Source organism: Parasteatoda tepidariorum, chromosome 4, assembly GCF_043381705.1.
Source record: "Parasteatoda tepidariorum isolate YZ-2023 chromosome 4, CAS_Ptep_4.0, whole genome shotgun sequence".
Lineage (NCBI taxonomy): Eukaryota > Metazoa > Arthropoda > Arachnida > Araneae > Theridiidae > Parasteatoda > Parasteatoda tepidariorum.
In genome coordinates, this window is record NC_092207.1 from 91387307 (window position 1) to 91412506 (window position 25200).

Sequence of the window (25200 nt, forward strand, 5' to 3'; positions counted from 1 at the left end):
TACTGAACAGAATTTAATAGATTTGAAAAATTAAATAAAAAATTAATAAATCTTAAGTTTACATTTTTATTAATATTATGGAAAGGAACGAACAGTGTAAGGTATTTAAGCTACTTCAGTAATTAAAATTATAATTTACAATTTTATATTTTCAATTGTAAGTTTTCATAATAGACATAATTTCATTAAATTATAAAGGTTCATACAATTTAATGAGTCGCGAATTAACTTTTCATCAAATTTAATAAGAAATTTAAAACGTTGAAAAACACAAAACAAACTCTGCAGTTATACATTTTCTTGCTAAAATTTTTTTCTTTTCTTTAAAACGGTTAACACATTTCAATTGATTTAAAATTACTTTTTAATGTATATTACAATGAATAATCACTTTACTCATTACATCTTTTTGAAATTTTTTAATAGTAAAATTTACTCGATAGACATTCTTTTATGTAAAAACTTCAATTCTTTATACACAAGAAAATGTTGTAAAATTTTAAGATCGATAAATTTTCTATCCCTAAAATATTTAAAATAAAATAAAAAAATTTCACCCTTACTTTTCCATTTTTCGATGGCACTTTTTGGATTTATATTTCAATTACTTTTGCTTCGGCTCATTCATATCTGGCAAGTCTTGAAAATGGGCGCCTATTTTTGAGAGCGTGAAGCATGTCGACTATTATTTCCTACTTATATAATCTTAAAGCTTATGAAGTTTTTAATCAGGTAATATCTTACCGTTTCAGTTTTTTGGGATTATCTATTAAATCACTTTACTCATTATTAAAGTTTTTCGAAATTTTATAATTATAAAATTAATTCAATAGACATTCATTTGATTTCATTCGAAATAAAAAGGAACTTCAATTCTTTTTATGTTAAAAAAAAAAGATCTAAAATTTCTAGATTAATGAATTTTATTTTCCTTCTTCGTTGCCTTCTTTTGATCACTGTACTACAGAATAATTCTAAATGCATTATCTGATAAACTTTTCCATAGAACTAAAAGTCAATAAGTAAATAATTTACACATCGTACTCACATACTAATATTGACATCAATAATTAACAATTTCTAGGATGGTAGATTTCGCAATAGTAAATTACTTTGTTAGTGAATTAAAAATTCTAAATATATTAATTTATTATCAGACAAATTCACAGTATGATGCAATTTAAAACATGGAATGAAATGGTTGTTTGAAATCAAATGTCATTTAAATTAAGGTTGATTGAAAATAAAAAGCATAGTAATACGTCAATTTAGTATAAAGTAAATTATATTTCCCTAGTAGTAGATGCGAGGACGTTGTTATTACAAACAAATTAGTTTAAGCGATTGTAGGAGGATGCAGAAGTTTCATTTAGAAAAAAGCTTCTGATGTTAAATTCATACTCTTTTGCATATTTTATCGGTAACTTCACACCTACGCATAAAATGCCTCTTATATTCTAATACTATCAGCCTTAAATGGTATTCGATTTTTTACTTGTTTCAACTTCATTGATGAAATTTTTAGCTATTAGACTTTGCATATTTACTATAAAGTAGTTTATATATTGCCATGTTCATCATAAGCAGTAGCTTTGCATTATAGTAAACACTTTCTTTTTGATTATTTTCTTTTTGTAGAATTCTTCTTTCTTTATAAATATGTTAAGTATATAATAATGATAGTATATAATCGATGAAAAATTTCATACTTTACCTAGTTATTCTATGAAATAGCTAATGATAAACAGTTGAAGTGAAAAATAAACAATTTCGAAGTTATTTTATAAATTAATTGATCATAAATAGCTAAAATCTCTCGAAATCTTATTTTATCTCTATTGCGGATGATTAATTGATAAATAATAAGGAAAAGCAGATGATATAATTTATTTTTGCTCATATTACTAGCATTAGTTAATCATTAGTATCATTAACATTACTTATATTAGTAAGCGTACTCACACAGACACACGTGTTATTGCATTGTCACACATTAATGTTATAAACGGTTCATAACTGACTAAAAACAACTAGAACCGTTTCAAAGAACTTTTGAGTGCCATACTTTAACGATCAAGCAATCATTATCCTAACCTACAGAATACATTTAATTAATTCGTAGAATTCAGTAATTTCATATAATTTTACTGACTTGTCTAGTTATTTCATGAAATACCTAGTTATTCTATGAATTTACGGTAACATATATATATATANATACATACATATACCTACTCCCCTCTGTAGAGGATCAAAATTGTGATGGTATGTCGTCGGATCATCCTCAGGGATGTTAACATGTTCACTGCCACACAACTACCTCGATGATTGGTTCGCAATAACTGTTTTTTCTTAGCAAAAAAAGAAAACAGTTTTCATTACGAAAGTTATGAATTATTCACTTTAATATGTTCCAAAAAGAATTCCGATTGCTTACGCTTGTGCCTCCACTTTTCTCTTATTATTCTTTACTTTTTAAAAGTGACGTACTCGTGCATGCTTATAAAATAACTATTAATAAATAGAAATATTCACTCAAGAAATAGCGAATGAGGAAAATTATGAGGGTAATGAATGCTAGAATTCTGGATACATACTTCACGTTTGAGAAATAATTGCCTTTCTGAGAAAATGCTCAGGTACTAGACTGTCCTGTCCTGAGCACTAACCAAAAACCAATGGAGAACATACAGGGTAAAAAAATTAAATAACCAATTAATCGGTATTAATAAACCAAAGATTATACATATTCTTTTCTGTGTTCTTTGAATTAACCTTTCACAATACTATTCAAAACTAATAGGTATTTACTGCCACAACTATAAGGTTCGAAAGAATAAAATAATTATAATTCCTTTTTTCATTAATGGCGGCTTTACCTAATTAGGAAAAAATGTTTTTAGAAAATCAACTCATCAAAATAAAAATAAACTATACGAAGTATCATTCAACATAAAAAATAAAGCTATTATTTGCAGCCAACTCATTGCAGTCAATATTTACAACAATCAAGCAATTTAACTGCATAATTTATAATTTTTTTTACATAATTTAACTATTTTTTATTTCAGTAACCGTTGTCTTTACAAGGGTTTCAACTATTACCATAATAAACGAGTTGCTTCAGATAGCTTTAAAATACTAATCCCTTATAATCTCCCCAGGATACAATCCACGTTGATTTTAATGGGATACCTGCAAGTGACGCAGCGTGGGTATCTCGATCCCGATTGGTTGTTGAAACGTGACATTTGTTTACATTAGCAACTGTTTTTTCCATTCAATTTCGTGTAAGCCAAGCCTGCCAAGTATCGATTCTCTTAAGTGACACGTTATGAATTTTTCCTCAAAGATTCCTTCTCAAAGATTTCAATTCTTTCACTATATATTTACACAGAGACTTAACACAAAGGCTGGCATTAAACCATGGGGAACATAAGCAAACTAATTACGCATCAAAGTTGCCAGGCACACAAAACAAAGATATATCACTGTTGCAACATAAACAAATAATAAATCTAAGGTACATAACAAATACATAATACATAAACATAACATACATACATAAACAAATAATAAATCTAAGGTAAGTAAAAAAAGTAGACGAAAAAGAATTATATTTCAACTAATTCGATGTTCGATACGGCTCTTTATTTCATTAATTTATCGTTAATTAGCATTCTTACTTATGTATAGAAACTTAGCTCAACTTAAATACGCCATTTTGCTGAAAAAGATTAGCTGACGTCACATGTGTGGGTATGGGAGGTCTTCTTCTTCTTGAAGTGCAAGTACCCAATTATGTCTTCCAAACATAATTATTAAAGAATGTACGATAAACTCTCAGTAAAATTCATCTTAAAATAAATAGAGTTGTAAGCTTGCAAGCATTTTTGGTGTTATCTCTTAAATAATTGAAAAGAAAATGAGTCTGCAATTTAATTTGCAGCAATATGTGATGTTAAATTTACAATTTTCTTTTCACATGTCTCTCTCAAATAAATGAATTAAAATATTTAAGCAACTTTTAGAATTGTCCAAATTTAGGCACAAATTGCACATAGTACCAAAGACGCGTAGATAGAAGCACAAATGTTTCCTTTATTGTCGATATAAAGGCAACAACAAAATAGTGCGTTATAATTAATATTCCTAGGGATGAATTGAAATACAGTAAGAAATTAATGCCAGATAAAACTAGTGCAGAATCTATCCGAATATCTTACCAGTACAGTTACTCTTTAATTCCTTAGCGCGATAATAAATCAATGGGTATTAAAGGTTCGTGTGTTTTACAATAATAAACCCGAGGATAAAATGATAGGGATTAACTTTTCACATTTAGAACACCCACATTTTCCACAAAATCTAATCAAAAAGCTCGTGACTTTCCCTAAATCCTCTTATTCTATTTATACTAAAACATTAAAGTGAGCTGCGTTTAAAATAGTAATGCCGACAGATGGTGAAAAAAATATAATCTATCATAGACAAAACATTTATATACGTGATTATTCTATTTTTAAAGCATAAAGCTAAAAATATGCTCAAATTAAAAGAATTATTTGCTAGATGATCTAGACGACCTTTGCTTCATTTGTCGTCATAATAAAATAAAATAACTGAATTATAAATTAAAATAAACTTCAAGTGTATTATAAAAGAGAAAATAATTCTTCTTTATTACGTCTAAAACGACATACGAAAACCTCATGTCTTTTGAAAGACAGACGAAATTTTGATGGTGTTGTAAGATTATTCTATAAGATTATTACTCTTATTCTATTTATACTAAAACATTATAGTGAGCTGCGTTTAAGATAGTAATGCCGACAGATGGCGAAAAAAATATAATCTATTATAGACAAAACACTTAGATACGCGATTATTCTATTTTAAAAAATATAAAGCTAAAGATATCCTCAAATTAAAAGAATTATTTGTAAGATGATCTTGACGACCTTTGCTTCATTTGTCGCTATAATGAAATAAATAACTGAGTTATAAATTAAAATAAAATTCAAGTGTATTATAAAGGAGAAAATAATTCTTCTTTATTACATCTAAAAAAACGACATACGAAAACTTCATGACTTTTGATAGACAGAGGGAATTTCGATGGTGCTATAAGATTATTACGAAAGTGCCTCCACCTACATTTTTCGCGTTAGGTGTGACAAAAATAAAATGTCCACTTGTCAAACGAAATTTTTAAAAGCTTTATTTCATTTTAAAAGTTTAGTTTTGCATCTGTTAGTTCGTAAGTGTCTGGAAGTTGTTGAGATTTTGATTGGCAATTAAGTGGAGATATTTGTTATCAACATTCAGAAAATGATTGTGATCCTCTTTATCAACGAAAACATGGCTCCAATTGAAATTCGAACACTTTAGATAGTCGGCATTTCGATTGAAAATTCAACCGTCACAGACGCGAAAACGGCTGAATAGAAACATATTAAAAATTAGTCGTGGTTTTCGTTATTAATGCAGGTTATGATGCATGTGTCTATCGGAAACAAACGCCTTGATAACTTTTAATTTATTGACTGGATTTTCACGCACTAGGACTCAATCTTAGTGATTCGAGGACCTTAAATATGCTAATTAGTTAGTGCATATTTTAAGTTACGAAATCAGACAGAACAAAGTACTTTCTCTGGATAAACTTACCATAAAATACATACATTCTAATGGTCAGTTTTAACCATTATAATTACGAAATAAAGTGAAATTTTTAAGAACTGATAACGTCAATTCCAAAAATATCTTGATATTAAGTTTCGTAAAATGGAAGACTTATTTTGTTTGATTTAGTTATTTGATGATTAAAAAGGTTAATATAAAAGCTTCTATTATTATGTATTAGAATAAACATTATAGAACTGAAGTCTTATTTAATTTCTACCATTAACTGCCTTATTTAAAAATTTAATTATTCGAAGAATTTCTTCGAAATATTTTATCGTTTTTAAATACCAATAATTTGGCTTACAGCGTTACTATTTATAACTCAAAAAATCAATACGTTAAGTTTTCCAAAAATATTTTCCAATTAAAGAGACGTTTTACTGTTAAAAATATTCATGAATGGTTAAAAATAAAATAAAAACCGAACTTCTTTTTTTTAAAAAAAAGCTCTTCCGTGATAAAAGTTAAAAAAATATATTGAAGTTTAGAATAGAATATTGGAATTTTTTCAATTATAGGTTTCAGTCTTTACTCAGGGCAAGAAAACTAAAAATATTAAAAACAACGTTGCATATTTTTACTCGATAACTTCATCGTTTTATGCATTTTTTTTACTTTTCTTCGCTCTGTATGTATGCGTTCAAGTTACGAATAAGAAAAAAACTCCCCGAGGGACAATTCGAAAATATAAATTTCGAAAGCTGCAATTTTTTTCTCGTCTGGAAAAAAAACGATCTTTAAGACAAAGAACTAGAGAATATAAAGGAAAAAAGTTAAAAGACATTCTCATTGAATGATAAAGAAAAGTGAATGGGGAAAAAAAAATCTCCCTCACGTCGTACTAATCTAAAAAAATTCTGCTTTTGTTTTGCTTTTTTTTTTATTAGCATTACCAGTGTGAAGAGTAGATCGTTGGTCACTATTTTTAGAGAAGTAAAAATAACTAATCCGCAGTAACTAATAATTTAGAAAAATAGAAAAAAAAAAGCATACGATCCCTCTCCTTACATAACATATGAGCGTAATGGTCTAAAATTGTTTCTCATTGTTATCGGCGCATATTGTTTGGTCAAAAGATCACTTATTCCTTAAGTACAAGATAGATGTAGATATTTTTTGCCATCCTTAAATTAAGGGTAAAAGGAAATTTTTGCCATTAAAGTATTTTATATTTTTTAACGAAATTTACCTGCATATTTATTTATTAGTGTTGTGCCATGTATTCTTTCTTAGTTCTGTGCCGTGTTGAAATTGGAATGAGCATCGTCAACTTTGCTTGTAAAAATGAGCAGTAATGTTTTCTAACATCTTTTATTTATCAAAATTGAGTACACTGGAAAAAAAATTCCTGATCAAATTGCGATGTAAAGTACCTACACTTTGGTTGCATCATCCGTAAAATCCATTTTACTGTAAAATCCATTTATCTCGTAAAATTCATTTTTACAGTAAAATCCATTTTTAGCATAAAATCCATTTTTATCGTAAAATCCATTTTCACTGTAAAATATTATAACGCAATTTTTACTGTAATATTTAACTAATAAATGCGATTTAGTGATTTTATGTTAATTATTACTGTAAAATTACGGTCACTGTAAAATTACGGTTACTGTAATATTTAACTAATAAATGTGATTTAGTGATTTTACGTAAATTATTACTGTAAAATTACGGTATGTCAGATTTTTAGTTCCATAACATGCTCAGGTAAAAACGGGTTGTAGGGCAAAAGTATCGTAATCCTATGTGGCGATACTTTTTATCGTATCGTATATATATATATTTTTTTTTTTTGCAGTGTAGAAAGGAAATCGTCTAACTATCACGAAGTATAGTAATATATATTCACCATCTGCTCAATATTTAACACTTGAGCATGAACATCCATATTTTTTAACTGCAGTACTTTTTTTATAAGGAAGAGTTTTTTACATAATTTATTTTCCTGAACTTTTAAAAATTTCCAACGGTCGGACTAAGGGGCCATAGGATATCCATACTCCCCAGTCTTGACCCACAAATTTTAAATCTTATGTGTATGTGTAGCTATAAACCGAAGTTTAGGAGCATGGAAAGAAATCCATTATTGGCGAGTTATCGAGAAATAATATTGCCAAAAATAATGCCAACCCCATGTTGCTAACACTAATTTTTAAATAACACAAATAAATCGCCAAAAACACAATTAGAATTTAATATAACCCTGTAACCGAAACATTTTTGTGGTAAAAAAAATAAATATGGCAAAAGTAAGAATACAATTACATTTTGATATTCGTTTTGTTGCGATATTGAATTATAATTATACACTTGTATTGAATAGGAAGTTAGACGTTACATTACTGTTGAAAGAAATGAATAAAAATATTTATATTCGCTTTTTATAAAATGGAATAAAAATTCAGTATTTTTTTTATTCAATTAGAGCGGGGTTGGGAATGATTAAAAATAATTATAAAATAAAGGAAATTTTAGAGCTAAGAAACATGAAATGTTTAAAATGGCATCACGCTTAGATATAATCAGTGCAATTTCTATGTTTTTGATTTTGATTTACAAAAATCAAGACTTAGAACTAAAAGCAGAGTTTATTATAAAATAACCTTATAATGCAACATTTTGTGATAAACATATTTAAATAATTCCAAACTCATTAACAATTATTAAACGGTACCTAGTTCATTAATAATTTTATAATTATTAAATGGTACCTAACTTGTTAACCATTTAACAAATATTAAACAGTATCTAACTCATTAACCCGTTTACATTCACTTCATAATAGGCTTAACGGATAACTGCTTCCAATCAACTTGTGCAATTAAAATAATGAATACAAAATTATAAAAACCTTAAGAGAATTAGCCTATTTCATTATTACTAAATAATCTCTTTGGGAAAAAAAAATATTTCACTAGTTTTTACAGTAAACGGTTATTAAACACGAATTTATAAAATAAAATTGATTATAAAAGTTAAATTTTAACCAAGCAAAAGAATTAGGCTTACAATTTTAGGCCAATCGAATCGGATGAATCAAATTTGTGTTAATAAAATAAAATGTTTCTTGATCCTTCAATTGAATTGTTTTTAATTTCAAACACAATCTGTTTAAACAATCTGTTTTGAAGAAACAAAAATTAGATTGCAAAACATTCATGAAAGTTGGATGTAACGGGCTCCCTAGACCCTAGTATAAAAATTAAAAAATCTTTTTATCTATCTATATTTATCTATGTATTTAACTAACTATCTGTGTATCCAGCTGTCTGTACGGGCATGAAGACATAAGAGTCTGTGACTTCTAAAACTCGAATATGATAGATAAAAACAAAGTGCATCTCTCATTATAACTGGAAATTTTTAAAATATAAACATTTTAATGAGTTTAAACTGTTTTATTCATCATTTTTATTTACTTCCAAGTTTTTGTACATTTTTCTCTTTAGAAAAAAGTTACAATTTGTTAATATAAATAATATAAAACTTATAAATTGTTCTTCTCAGCAGAACATGAAATATCCATGAAATTTACGTTTTTATGATTTATTCATGTTTTCGATTTTTGATGTAATTGAGACATTGTTGTAGCAAAAGGGAGAAAAATAGATTAAACTTTTTTCTGGTTTTATGTTTGATGTTGTCAGTATCCCCAGGTACTGATTTGTTATGGGTACATAGTGGATTCCCTGACCGGACAAATTTAACGTGTACCGGTCACACTTTTGTACCAGTTTTTTACCGACAGGAATTGGGCTCACGACCACTTGGACATGAGCCCAACGCCCTACCGACCAGGCTATCTCGGCCCTTTGACTTTTATGCGTGTATTAACCCTATGACGCAGAATTATTACTTAATATATTTTTATACTTCTTCATTATTTTGTATTAATTTTGTCGAAATAGTTTTAAAAAAAGTTTCATATTTAGAATTTTAATAATTTATGGTTATGAAATACAGCATGAAATATTGTTGTCTTTTTCAACGTTAAAAGTATCTTCCAAACACGGCTAGCTTCTGAACAATAATTTTTCAAATGTGCACTTATTTGCAGTTGTTTCGATCAAAGAGGAACAGTTATTCATAATTAAAATTTCCTTAATTTACGAAATCAATTACTGATAAATGTATGAATATGAATGAAAATAAATTCTTTAACTACTCATCTTAAATACAGTGCAAATATAATTCCGATAATCCAACATATTATTTTATACTTAAGTACCTAAATGCTATTTTTAATTTAATTAGAGTGTCACCGGCGTCCCATCTGTGTCAAAGGGTTAATTGACTCCCGTTGTTATAAATAAGAAAATTTTAAAATGTTTAATGTTGTAAACACAGTAGCAATCAGATAAAAGCAAAGTAAAGCGAAAATAAAGACTAAAAGAAATGAATCACATAATGGTTTTCAGAGATATAAGTAAGAAGATCAAGGAAAAAAGTTTTTCCAAATTCAGCGATTTCTTCCAGTTTTTCCCCATCAGTGGCCATTGACGTGAATAAAAGTAAAAATAGAATCTCCGGACAGTTATATTGTATGGAGGGTAGTACATTACTCATTGCGGTTACAGTTCTTTTGTTTTAGTTACCCAACTTCGCTCATTAATCGTTTAGTAGATGTCAACCGAGGTGGTTCAATTCACTGGTTTTACTTAATATACTCCCCCCCCTTCTTTTTTTTTTTTCTTTTAATGAATGAAATTATCTCGACTTACTCCTAAAAGATAAAACTTGAAACTTAAGCACACGATAAAATAGTTAGAGAATTTTTCTTCCTTTTTTTGTAATAAACAGACAATGAAAAAAATTATTATCGACTTTGATTCATTTTTCATCCTCTCTTTTTTTCTTCCTGAATTCTATTTAAAGACGCATCTTTAAATAAAAAGAGAGAATTTAAATGAAAAGAGCTATTCGTTTCAACAGTTATAGAAAAAAATGTGAACTTCTAGAAGAATTTAGAAGTTACATTAGCAACTGTAAAATAATTAATGTTGGGTAAATATAGAATAACATTGGTTAAATCCATGGGTAACTGGCAGAATCTCATAAAGTAAAACAATCAGAATATTTATAACACTCGTTGAACAGCCAACCCAATTTTAGGCTTACGACCACTAACGTTCAATTCCGTAGCCTTGTAATTTTGAACCCTATCCAGAAGACAAGGAAACTTCTGGATCAAGTATTGGGAGGAATTTGCCTTCGCGGGGACTTCGATGAAACTAACCCGCATTTGAGTTTCATGGAGAGGAAATCCACGAAAACCTCCTACGGATAGACTGATGGCAAGGGGACTCTAACTCATGATCCGTTTACCACTGAGGATATTTTACGCGTCAGCACTGTGTTCAGGGCAAGCCGGGTGCAAAATTCGAATCGATAGTCATCTCTGGGATTCGAATTAAGTTCACCTCATTCAAAAGTGAATGCTCTATCTAATGAGCCACCACGGCTCAATCAGAATATTGTAATATACTGAGCAAAAAAACTGCAACATTAGAGTGTCCCTTATTTCGGGATAAAAATGAACTTTAGTGTAGTTTTCACGCAAGCCCCTTAACATTGTTGTTTTTGAGCACATTAATTGATGTGCAAATTTAAGTTCGATAAGACGAAAAAAAACAGTACAGACTCTAGCAAGGTTTTTCGATTTTACAATAGTAATATGGTTGGTTTAAAACAGATCAAGAGCACACTGGTGAAATAAATTAAGCGAACTGAACTGAATAAAAAGAACTGAACTGAATTTAAAACCACTGCTTCCAGACAAAAATACAAATCTTGCATATCAAATACGTAAGTGTACACGCGTGTGTAGGAGGAGCCAGTAGAGAAACAGGCTTTATAAGTGAGCGTTAGTTAAAACGCATTTCGTTCTCTAGCACACCTCGGGGAATTTCTTAGTGTGATTTTTTGCAGCAATAGGTTAAATTCAAATTGTAACAGTAAAAAGGAGTAACTACAAATGTTAAGATGATGGAATGAGGTGGCAAATTTATAGGAGACTAGAAGCAGGCCTTTCTCTAGTCTAGAGTTTTAGAGAGTTCACTTTAATGCCCAGCATCGTGTGTAACTTATGGAAACAGTTCCAGGATACCCGATCGATCTAGAGAAAGCCTGGGCAAATTCGTCCAAGCGCCACGACGGCTAGAGAAGATTGTCATTTGTCCATTATAGCGAGGAGTAGCAGAGGTGCTACAGCTTCTTAGCGCTCTCGTGACTTGCATGCTGCTACAGGAACCCGTGCATCAAGGGTGACTGTTTCCAATCGACTTCATGAGAGAGGGTTGTTTGCAAGATGACATTTTGTTTGCATCCCGCTCACTTCTACGAATAGGAGAATTCGAGCAGCATGGTGCAGAGATCATAGAGATTGAAGTATAGATGGATAAATTGCCGTTCTCTTAAATGAGGAGTCCCGGTTCAGCCTAAACACCGATTCTCGCAGTACACTGATATGGAGAGAACCAGGGACCCGCTACCTACCCTCCAATGTCCACGATATCGATCATTATGGCGGATCAGGTTAAATGGTCTGAGCAGACACCGTGTTGGATGGCCGCACACCTCTCCATGTCTTTGAAAGAGGCTCTGTGGCTGGTGTGAGGTATAGGGATGAAGTCTTGGGGCCTTATGCTCGATTTTTCAGGGGTGCAGTTGGCCATGAGTTCATTTTAATGGATGATAACGCGAGGCCACATACAGCTCTTCTGATCCACAAATTTCTAGAGAGTGAGGATATTCGCCTGATGGATTTTCCAGCCAGATCTCTTGACCTCAACCCTATACAGCATGTCTGAGGCACTCTGTGGCTTTCATTTGCAACTTGCTACCCCCTCCAAGAATCATCCAGGGAATGAAAACAGCGTTGCTGAACGAGTGGGACCAATTGCCACAAGAAATGATAAACTGCTATTTCAAGTATGAAGTCACGCTTCAAGGCCTGTATATCTGCAAGAGGGGACCATACCCCCTATTGACCCATTTTTTGTTTTATTTATTCCGCAACCTCCGTTCCATACTTTTCGACTCCAACGAGTGTTAGGCACGATCATACGCGTGTATTACAATTGTTGAAAAGTAATTTGTTTTGTAGTGTATCAATGTGTGTACATATCAGGGTTTGCTGATTTAAATCATTGATTTAAATCAACTGATTTTTTATATATATATATTGATTTTAAAAGTTAAAAAGCAGTCTCTTTCTTTTCTTCGCTTTAAAATTTATTTTAAATAAATTGCTGCATTANAAGAGACAAATAGTATAGATTTTCTACCACTTTAAATATAAAAATAAAATTTTACGCCAAATGCGTAAAAGTTGGCAGGTATGTATATATATTGATTTTAAAAGTTAAAAAGCTGTCTTTCTTTTCTTCGCTTTAAAATTTATTTGAAATAAATTGCTGCATTAATTAGTTTCAGTTAATGAAATTACTTTATTTCTTGGTGTTTCCCACACATTTGAAATTACATTTTTTAAAATCGTTTTTGATTCTTGAGATTGAAAGTACAGATTAAAGTTAACATTTAATGCTGTCTTAAAACTTGCATAGCTGTAGAAAGTAATTAATAAACATGAATTTTTCTTTAAAAAAATTCAACTAATGTTAATTGAAATTCTACCTTTTGATTGAAAAATCAAAATCTACATTATATTTTATTGGTGGAAAATGTATATTTCTAAAGCTTGAGGTTATATTAAAAAGAAATTACCCTAATTTGCAAAAAATAGAAGAAAAAAAAAGGCTGATGAATTCAGATATTTTTTTCCTGATATAGTGTCATTCTTCTCTTTCTAACTCTTTCAAAGTCTATTTGAAGCAGTAGGGTTATTAACTGGTATTTTTTTTCTCATAATATGTTTACAGTATCTTTTACATCATCAGATTCTCTATAAAGAAATTTTGTGCAAAAAAATTTCAATGAGTACATAGATTTTTTTAAATTTCTTTTATTAACTTATCTACTTTGATATGGGATTAAAAATTAATATTTTAATGTAAAAATATATAGATTAAATATTTATTTATTTTTTGATGAATGACTAAAACACAATCTGAACATTGATTTTGTCATTTTAAAAATCAAGAGGGGGAAAAAAAGAAATCACAATTTTAATTTAAAATTATGGTTTGCTAATTGAAACCTTGCTTTACGGATTCTTTAAATTCTCTATTTCATTTAGTCTAAATTTCAATCATGCGTTTGTTTCAAAATGGTTGCTATGCATTCAAAGCTCTGTATAGTAAAAAAAAGTTTAGTAAGTCAAAGCTTCTAAAATAATGTTATAATATAGTTTTAATATTAATTTAATTTTGATTAAGCATTTATAAAGTTTTTTTAATCATAAATTAAAGTTCTTACAGTGTATTCAAATAAAAATCAAAAAAATCTTATTTAAATCAAAAAAATCCGATTTAAATAAAAAAAAAACTGATTATTTTGATTTTTTTTTAAAAAAATCAAAAAATAACGAACCCTGGTACATATCAAATTTTATTAAAACCGGTCCAGTAGTTCTAGAGATAATCGACCAAGTCTACAAATTCCCTTAATTTCTTACACCAGTATAGTTAGCATAATTAGTTAAATATTATATTTAATAAACATAATAGGTGGACGGAAGCTTTATCAATATTTAATCACAATTTTGAACATCTTCTGACATAAACAAACTGTCACAAAAATAAGTAGAGTTACAAGTCAAGTAGACTAACAAGAAGAAAAAAACGAAAAGAAAATGGGCTCCTCATTTTCAAACTACATGTGGGGGCATTTTCGATGGCGAAGCATGTAGAAATCATATTTTGAAATTTCTGGGGGCTACATATTTTGTTAAGTCTAACAAATATGAAATTGTTTTAGCTAATTGGTATTTTCTAAGTTAGAAAATTAAGTCAGATAGATTATACTAATAAGTTATTTTAATAGCGTGGGGTACATCATAAGATATGTGTGGGAAGAATTTGTGGCTGTGATTCAAGTGGAAGTATCATTAGGAAATTTATACCCACTACGCCTTTTGTTTTATGTCTAATGTTCGATTTTGTTATGTCTCTAAGAAATTCTTGTTAAAGCTAGTTAGATGATTATTACAAAAACAAGGGACGCTTTCGAAAGATGGAGGATTAAGTTGGTGATATAAGTAGTTGTTAGACCTAAAACTAATTTCCATAATATGATATCTATATGTATCACCTCCGAAAATCCCCACCCACGTGTATCTTGAAAAATGATCAGCCTTTTTCTTTCGTTTCGTTTTTCTTGTTGGTCTACTTGAAAACATAGCATTTAATTTCTTCCTATGAAAGTTATGCCCTCCGCGTTGAGTCAGAAAAAAATAAAATTGTTGTCTATTTTTTAAGCTACTTGAAAATTGCAGCTTTTAAAATTTTTATTGAGACAATTTGTTTAGATTAATTAATTAATTAATTCGGTTATTTATTTATTTCAGAGTGTCCTCCTGCTAAAGATGGCACGGAACAATTTTCTTGTCCTTCTCCTGACAGAGCAAATCGCTATCGGTGTATAGATGACAGATCACTATGCGACGGTTTCATAGATTGTCCGAATGCAGAAGATGAAGATATGCGAGCTTGCATGTTTTATAAAACGGTAAGAAATAAATCCAAAAAATAATAATCCAAGATTTCGTTGTTGATATGAAATTACTATTTTTACAGTCTTTTTGCTATTAATTTGCGATCCCTCAATATACATACTTTCCTGTTTTCCTTATTAATAAGAAAAGATTCTAAAATTGCACATTAAAGGTTTTTTTTAAGGAGCACGCTGTCAATTTTTGGAATCCTTGTAAAAAAAAGATAAACTTAAAGAGTTACAAATTAATTGTTAGGCAAGGAAGTAACAAAAATACTTTCGAAGTCTGTCGGAGCACTAAAATGGAAGGAGGGATTTAAAACCAATTCCAATTGGTCCTATTTCCCTTATAGCTAATTTTTTCTTTTGCTTGGATAAGATTATATTTTTTTAAATAAAAATCAGATTACGGCTATGAAATGTTAATTCAATGATGGAAATAAATAATGCATGATGACAAAAATTAATTAAACATGCTTATTTGACTTCACCGTGCTGGAAAATTCGATGCGCAATAAAAAAAATTTAGCGACAGAAATAAAACGATGGGAAAAGGTTACTGGTTATTTATTTTTGTTAAGTCACCACGTGATGAATGCTTATTTTCCTGTCCTGCGTCTGCTGTTCGTCCAAAAAAATTTAATTCCGACCAATATAACAGCTATGTATAAACTTAATACGACCACTGAAAGTTGCATATTGTTAAATTAATGTTGATTAAATGTTTACATGAAGAAAAAGATGTAACTCTATTGAAATGTTCTTTTTTTCAGACAAAAGCGCACTTAGATGTACTGGCTGATGCACTTCTCCGATGGGCAAGAGGTCGATTTTAAAGGTATAAACAGCTTATATCCAAACATGTGATCAAGAATGACTGTTCAACTAAACAGTTCATAGATTAGATGGATGATTTTTTTTTCCCTCCTGAAGTTTTCAGTTCAAACAAGATCGAATTAAAACTGAAACTAGGATCATTTTAGTCTGTCCGAAAACCACGGCTATTTCTTGCCGCATTGTTCCTAAGTCTACCTCCCACCTCCGTTAACAAGTCTTGTCAACTATATATACATATATATATATATATTTATTGAAGAAGACATTAAGCCTGTGATGACCTCTATTAAGAGAAATATACATATCCTTTTTCTGGCTGAACTCTTTTTAAATGTGTTCTTCATGAACTTTGAGACTCTAATTGACTAACGATGAGGATTCTTGTTCGTAGCCTGCTAGCTCAACTTATTCATTTACTCGAGTCTGGAATTTTAATGTTGGCAAATGTATAAGGACTTTTTTTTTGTTTTTGTTTTTGTCTTTTATTTTATACCATGCCACCGAGTTAGTAACCCGATTCAAGGTTGAACTAGATCAGTAACTTAACTGTTACATTTCAGGCTGTCCTATTATACTCAAACGGACTGTGAAAGCAGCAATGTTGTATCTGTAAATTTGTTAACACTCTCTATGCAAACAATGGTTGGTGCTATCTGCTTCGATTAATCAATACTTCCGGTTGTATCTGGAAAAAGTCAATTTAAGAAAATTGACTTTTAAGATTACAAATTAAGATTATTTATCATGTTCAAAAATTATTAGTGTCTTTCAATTCAGCTTTAAAAATCAGAAGAGTTAGAAACCTATGCTATTAATATTTTCATGAGTTGTTCAACAATCACTTATGCATCGTTACTTCTATGTTAAAATAATGGAAAGAATTAAAATATTTAATGTAATGAAGAGGATTTGAAACAAATATTGCAGTGCGCAAAAAGAATGGACCATCCTGAATAACTTTTAATCTAATTATCGGATCTTCACATTTTAGTACTCAATCTTAATGGCTTGAGAGGGTGATCTCAAATATGCTAATTAATAAGTGCAGACGATATTTACGATATCAGGCGCGAAAATGTACTTTTTCTGAATAAACATACCTCTTTTTTCGACGCATACGGATTTCTGACCCCCAAAATATTGGGGGTAGCCGCATTCTGGGAAATATGGTCTCAATAGTTTGGTCAGGAGAGCGCTTTATAGTTTAGACTCCTTAATTTTAATTTTATTTTTTGCGTATTTCGCTGCTATATCTCGAAAAAATTTTAAGCGAATTAAAAAATCTTTGCCCATAATTGTAAAATTTGCTTATCCAAAGATAATTCCTTACAAAAAATAACTTTTAGTAAATATTTATTATTTTTATTACTTTATTTAATAATGATCGAAAAAAATGTGAATTGTAAAGTATGAAATTCTTTGCATCATTTTAAGGAATATTATTTTACATGGCAAAATACAAAATTTGAGCAAAATCAGTTGAATAGTTCCAAAAAAATCGAATTTAAAAAAAAGTCAGATATAGAGGTTACCCCCTCGAACCATTAAGATTGAGTCCTAGAACGCGAAGATCCGATCATTAGATCAAAAGTTATTCAGGGTAATACGTATTTTAATGCGCTCTGTGCGTACGAAATAAATTATTTATTTTTTCCCCACAAGAAAAGATCTCAAACATTCAGAAAACCAAAATTTTTCACAAAATTAAAGTAACAATGAAATTAAATTTCTATATATATTTTCTTTTGTTAACAAGGCAACAAGAACATGTTAAAATTTAATACATTATGTAAGGTAAACGATTACAGAAACCCTCGATGAGAGTTGAGGTATTTTAAAAAATTAAATTTAGGTAATGAGTAAGCCTGTATACAGATGGTTGCGATCAAGCTCAGCCTTGCTAGATTCATAGACCCCGTGAAAAATGTCTCTAATAAAAAAAAGTGGGTCAGAAAAATGCAGCTATTTGAAATATTTTCAGTTTTCTCCTTTTATCTCATGTCATTTCCATGCAAATTTTTACTGAGAAAACTTTTTTCCAAGAGCAGAAATCAATCTATATCGGCTCAATTTTGATTCAGTTTCAATAAAATTGAATAATATTCATAATTGGAAAATGTATTTCACTTATAACTCGAGAACATAAATAAAACTAAAGTCCAGAATAAAAAATTAAAAAAAAAGCATTGAATAACAGATCGCCAAAGAATGAGAATTTTTGATTTCTTAATTGCTGAAATTTTTAAAAATAAACAATTAATTTAGAACATCAATGAATGGGAGGATAACATAATAAAATTTAAATAACAAATTTCCAAAGCTTTGTAATTTAGTTAATTATTTTTATAAACATAATCAATTTTTAATTTATTTACAAGTTTAAACTATTCATTGAAAAACGACCACTCTGACTAGGTGCGCATTTTATTAAAATTTTAAAGCAATTTCTAGGATAAGTGTAGTTTAATTGGATGTTTGCATGCGACGTCATGCGTGGGTCCTCCAAAAAGGTTCCACACATACGCGTGACGTTGCTTGCAAGTATCCAATTGAATCTTATCCGAGAATTTATTCAGCCGAGAATGATTAATAAAACAAAGCCTTAGAGCTGTAAAGTTAACAAGCGGTGAATAACCACGTGATTCGACACAACCATGTGATTAGTCGCAAGTACACAATTGTATTCTAGTATTAATGTTTTGGTTACAGTATCACTGGAAAGATCACATAACTCAATAGGAAGTACTGAAAATAATTTCCTACATATTTTCTTACAGTGTTTTTAAAAAAACGCATATGAGAAGAAAAAAAAATTGAGGAGCAGGATTTTTTTAAGCACCAACAGACAATTTTTAAAATAAATTAAAATACATATTTTTACATAAAAAAAACCGTATTGACTAAACTTCGCAAGAAAAAGTCTTACCTGGAAATGTGAAGAAAAAAAAAATTCTTTCATTTCTAGCTTGTTTTCGGAATGACTACCATGACTTGTTAATCGATGTAAAATGTATACAAGAATGTTTCCGAACTAGAAAAATATTTTACTCTTTCCAAAAACAAGCGAGATTCGAAATGATTTTACCAACTTTTTTTTCCTTCCATTTTCGAATACGACTACTTGCAAGAATTTTTCCTTCTTGACAGCAAGTAAATGACACTCACCTTAAGACATGAACCTTATTAATGCTGAAAAAATTTTCATTTATATAAAAAAAAATATTTCTGAAACTTTTATACTATTGACAAAGTATTATCACTTACATTTGAAAAGTACTATTCTATTTAATGATATTTTTAAATTGATTACGATAATCCGTTGCATTTTCCAATTACAATATGAATGAAATTGCTGTTTCTATGAAATAAGTGTTATATTTATATAGATTTTTTGAGTTTGTTATTTCGTTATAATTTGTGTAAATAATAATTTAAATTATACTTCTTTAAAAAAAATGCGTTGCATTTTCCAATTACAATATGAAAGAAATTGATGTTTCTATAAAATAAGTGTTATATTTATATAGATTTTTTGAGTTTGTTATTTCGTTATAATTTGTGTAAATAATAATTTGAATCATACTTCTTTAAGAAATTGCTCTGCATTTTCCAATTACAATATGAAAGAAATTGATGTTTCTATAAAATAAGAGTTATATTTACTCGCATATAGATTTTTTGAGTTTGTTATTTCGTTAATAATTTGTGTAAAAAATCATCTCAAATATACTTCTTTAAAAAAAATGGTTGTATACAAAAACAAGCTCATTCTTTTCACATTCCATTGCGAAATATTAACAGCGTACTTACCTATATTATTTCTTAAGAAACAGTCAGTTTTTTCTGTCACAGTTTTTTTCCTTCGCAAGAAAATATTTCACTCAAAGATTAAAATTTTATTTTATAAAGTAAAATTTTAAAATATTCCACACTAATAGAACTATCGTATTTCCCTTTTTCACAATATTGCAAACGATATTTTTTACTCAGCATGATCGTCTTCTTTAAACCAATTAAAAATACAAAAAAAATCTAGCAAACGATTTTAAATACTTGAGTACTTTTCACGAAAATGAAGGCAGATGGCGCACTTCAAATTTTGGTTTACTGTTATTACTGCAGAATTACAAAAAATCTAGAGTTAAGAAATAGTTAAAGAAAATCTTGTTGCATGTTGCATTCTTAATCTACTGTTTTTCAAGAATGAAAAATTTATTTTAAGGTAAACTAGCAACACAAAAAAGAATTGTAACAACATTGAGAAGTTAAAGTTCAAAATGTGTCTTATAAATTTTGTAACACATCCAGTTAAAACTTTATAAACTTTGTGATGAAGTATTAGTAATAATTTTTGACGTTATTATTTTAAAAAATCTTCTAACATATTTCAGACTTTTTAAAATTTCAGTTTCCATTTTGATTGTAAGAAGTACTTCTTCTATTTTGAGTTTCTAAGAAATATGTATATTTAAAGCAAACTCCGTTTTGAATACCGAATTCGCAAATATACATCATAATTTTATCACCAATTAATATTAAAAGGAACTTTACTAAATGCTTCATCTTAGATTCTAATTTTAAAAGTCCTGGACAGTTTTTAAATATACCGCGACATAATCATGACTCACAATTTAGAAAAAGAAATAAAAATAACCATGAGCTTTAAAACAAGTAGTATAGTATACTCTAGATTAATTGAGATGGTCCATTGAGATCGAACAGTGATCGAATGACGATGAAAATGCCTTCTTACACCTATAAAAGTTCTAAGTATTCAAATTTCGATGAATTTTCTTTAAAAATTTATAGAAAATGTAAAACTATTCTACAATATCGTATTAATTTCATTAATTCTAAAAGAAAGGAAAAAAACAAAAAGCTTTTAATTATATATTAATATGGAATGAGTGTTTTTTTTATAATACAATCAGTGACTAGGTCTCCGCCGGCATGCGTTTCAGATACTTAAAATGGAAATATTTAAAAATTTATTTAAGAAAGTTTAAGTTCTAAACTTACCTCACTATTTTGTAGAGGATGAAATGTACTCGTAATTCTGTTTATTTAATTTCCACCAAATTTTGTTGCTTAAATTTCTTAACATCATTATTTCAGTTGATGAACTTTCAGATTCCCGCAAATCGCATTCGTTTTTTTTATACCGGTTAATCAAGCGTTGACTGTAATAATAAAAATATAGAACCACAGATTATGAGTTCAAGGGATTTTGACAGGCAACGAAAAGGGAAAGTTATAGTGATTTTTCAGATTTATAGTTCTTCCTTACCTTAAGGGTATTTTATCGTGTTTCATTTGCAATTAGAATAAAAATTTAATGTTTGAAATTTCATCGTTTGCATTTAAACTGTTAGAATACTATTTTCTTCAGTCGAAAAAAAAGACAGCTCATTCGATTTATGCTTTTATTCTTTTTTTTTTTTCGCTTTTTTTTTCTGTTTAAATTTTCTGTTGCTTTTAGGAACTTCGCGTTCTTTTTTTTTTGGGGGGGAGGACATTTCTGTTTTCTGAATAAATATTTTTAGAAGAAGTTTCTTGGCTGAGCAGATTTTCGATTTTAGAAATTCTGGAATGTTATTCTTTTTATATTCCTATTTGTTTAATATTCGCCTAGCGGTGCTCCTATGTCACCCGCTTGTTTTCGATGAGGATCTGCGACCTATGTCGTAATACGGTATTCAATTGTCTTAATCAGTAGGTCATAGTTACTATATTGAGTAATAATGCGCGCGTTAAGTTTTGGTTACTATATTAAATCAGAAATGTCCTTTTTAGGAAGCATATGTGGCATATGAGATACAAGTTTAAAAATTGTAATTAAACCTCTCTTTTCAAGCATGCTTTTAGAATGAAGTTATAATATAAAACCTACAATCCCTTCTTTATGACCTTTTTTATGATTCAAAATCCCTTTTTACAGAAATTGTGTATTTAAAATTCTTTATAAGATTCGGAACAGTACGCAAATTTTTTATAACATAGTATTGCATACAGCAAATTCTATGAATTTTGAAATTCTATTAATATTTTCCATGCAAGCTGTTTCCTCGACGGTCAAATAAGTGGATTTTGAGCTATCAAATATCAAGTACTTGCCAAATTTCGTTATGTATTTAAAGCCGAAAAATAAAAAAAAAATTCATTAAAAATAATATTTATTCATCATTTTGTAACTCTTTCTTAATATTTTTTTTTTAAATTTCTCTTTGCATAAAAAATTTCCCAGTTCCTTTTCAAAGAAAATAAGGTTTTTAAATTTTTTCCACTGACATTTTTTTTCTTCTTTTTTACATTCCGAGAGCTATTTTTCTTTTTTTCACATTCCGAGAACCCTTTCTTTACTTAATACTTTCTAAAAGATATATGAAATTCTGAATTAATAAAATCAGGCAAATAAGAAAAAATTCACGTGTAAGAGCCCTAAATTTTTTCAGTGTTTGCTGAGAGACATGTGGTGAGGAAAAAAATATATCTTTTCTATTTACGAAATCTGATGCTTTTCTCACATTTCTACCATAAATTAAGTAATCAAATCAGTGCTTATCCGGAATTATTTGTTGGTCGCATATCTCTGCAATAGGCACACGTGACCAAACTTTTCTTCATTTTTATTTATTTATTCATTTTGTTTGGCATACACGACAGAAAATAATCTCTGGTTTTTAAAATAAATGACATAATTATTTGACATTACTTTTGTGAATGTATTTTAATTAGGTATAAAAAAAACTTCCAACATTTTAAGCTTAAAACCATTAAAAAACGGAACTTATGTTTCTGAGTGAAGAAGAGTGCAATTATATATTATGCGATTCGAATGTATTAAACTTCTTTCTATGGAATCTAATGTAAACGCAATTGCACCAACAATTGCAACATTGAAAAGTTATGCAAATATTTTTTTTTTACTCGTTGTAGTCTCTCTTCTGGCAACAGAGTGAGTTTGTATTCCCCATGCTAACCTATGGAGAATTATATTAATGCAATTTCCTTATTTATCTGAGAACTGATTAGAAATTTTTTGTTTCATTTTATTCATTAAAATGAGTTCTATTATACCTACCAAAAAAAGTATAAGTGTTTTTAAAACTCTTTTATAATTATTACAGTTATTATAAAGTTAATATTAAGATAGAAAAGATATAATAAGTAAGAAAATATTTTCAAAAACACTTTTAACCTGAAAACTTAAAATTAGGTTGCTAGAATGAAATAAGATATTTGAATCAATGAAATTTGATAAATAGTTTAAAATATTAATCGTAGCAAAATGTTTGAAAACATTAATTAGTCACTTAATAAGGAAGAAGCGTTCATAAAATTCTCCCTAGATTAACATAGAGAAAGTAAAATTCCTTTTTCTGTCTAAATAGGATCTTTAATGCACAAATTTGTGTCTTAAATTTATGTATTTTTTAGTTTATACTTACAATAATTATCTGTAATTGTATTTTAGTTATTAACTGTATTTCGGCGAAGGAAAGACAAGATCTCAAAATATTAATAAGAACTTCCTCCATAGAAAAATTTTTTTAATAGAAAAGGCATTTTTTTTTATGCAAAAATACTGAAAAGGCCTCATTGCACATTGTAGTGTCAAACTTTTGCGCCATTTTGAGTGAAATTTTCCCTCTATTCACCGGCTTTCTATAGAATAGCGTGGAAAGATGCCGATTTGTTCTGAAAATGAAAAACCAGCTTGCGCAACGAAAAATTTTCTGTCGATAACTGAAACACTTTTAAAATTTAGAGGATTTTTACTTTCTTCGCGTAGTGTTACCCTCTTTACGTAAGTTCTGCGCAACCTCTGCAGAGAACCGAAAATGTTCTGCAGTAATTGCGTTGAGCAGAACTTACGTACGTGACCGCGTGAGATGCGAAAGGGCAAATTTTCAATATTTAGCAATTTAACGTAGCATCCTGTACGTTCACGTATTACATACGTCATGCCCTACCTTTATTAAAGACGATTCAGAACTATAATTCAGAAACCTACCTGTAGGTCAGAAACATAACTAGCAAAGATCATATAAGAATCTGTGCTCACAAATGCAATGCAGACAAAGCTAGCGACTGAAAAATGTAAGACAGATAGCAAAGAATTTATAACACTTCATGTCACTGACTTCAAATTCGCAACCGGTTATTCTCTTTAAGCTACAGTTTTTCAAATGAAATTCTTCGCCTATGTTTTGCCGAAATGCACAACTTTAAAAACACTTATATGTAACAAGAAATCTCAAAAATGTTGTGACAAACTTCTAGAGGGAGTTAGGGCACATCATCAGGATTAAGATTGTCTAGGAATCAGTGCCCTGAGACGTCGTCATACGCCACGAGGGTCACTTCCCCTATTGTGAATGGAAAGCGCCCCCAGTCGCGTACGACGACATTTCCGGGAAGGGAATTTTATGCAATTTTAATCCTGATGATGTGTTCTAATTGCTTCTAGAAGTGTGTTGTAACATATACGCAAGCCCCTGTTACATATTTAATGTTTTTCTGACAAAAAATAATCTAAAAATGTTATTTTAAAAAATAACTTTAGCTTTAGAAGAAAAAGTAATGTCAGATTTAAAGTCCCCATACCCGAATCTGGCACGTTCAAAAATTTGTATAAATGCAATAATAAATCTGTTCCCCAAGGTAATTTATAATTTTGTTTAAAAGAAAGTTTTAAAGTAATATTCGAACACCCAAATTAATTCTTCCTCACATTCCCTAAATACGTTTTTCGTTGCTTCATCTTGGCCAGCTGGTTATGATTGTTTGCTTGCTATCCTATTCTTGATGTGAGTGTAGATTTCTGAACAATTATTCTGAATCACCCTGTTGCGAAGCGAGATTGTTCTGCAGTAACGCCACGCGTGAACATGTGAGATGCTACGCGAAAATGCTAAACCACTCTAATGTATTTCAACGTGACCCAACTCTATGCTTTAAAGTAAGCATATGATTTTATTTAAAAAAAGGTGGCTTTCGCTGATTAAACATAAATGATTAACTATGTTTTTTGAAATACAGCATGACAATCCACTGTGT

The 25200-nt window shown here is 29.4% G+C and overlaps 1 protein-coding gene across 1 annotated transcript in view; it reads left to right on the top strand.

Moving 5' to 3' along the window:
• Positions 1–16712, top strand: part of LOC139425406 (uncharacterized) — a 74501-nt gene extending 57789 nt beyond the window's left edge. Inside the window, exons 2-3 of the mRNA XM_071180190.1 lie at positions 15158–15318; positions 16077–16712. Of these exons, the coding sequence (XP_071036291.1) occupies positions 15158–15318; positions 16077–16139 (224 nt within the window). The 3' untranslated portion in view covers positions 16140–16712. The remainder of the gene's footprint in view (positions 1–15157; positions 15319–16076) is intronic.
• The last annotated feature ends 8488 nt before the right edge of the window (positions 16713–25200 follow it).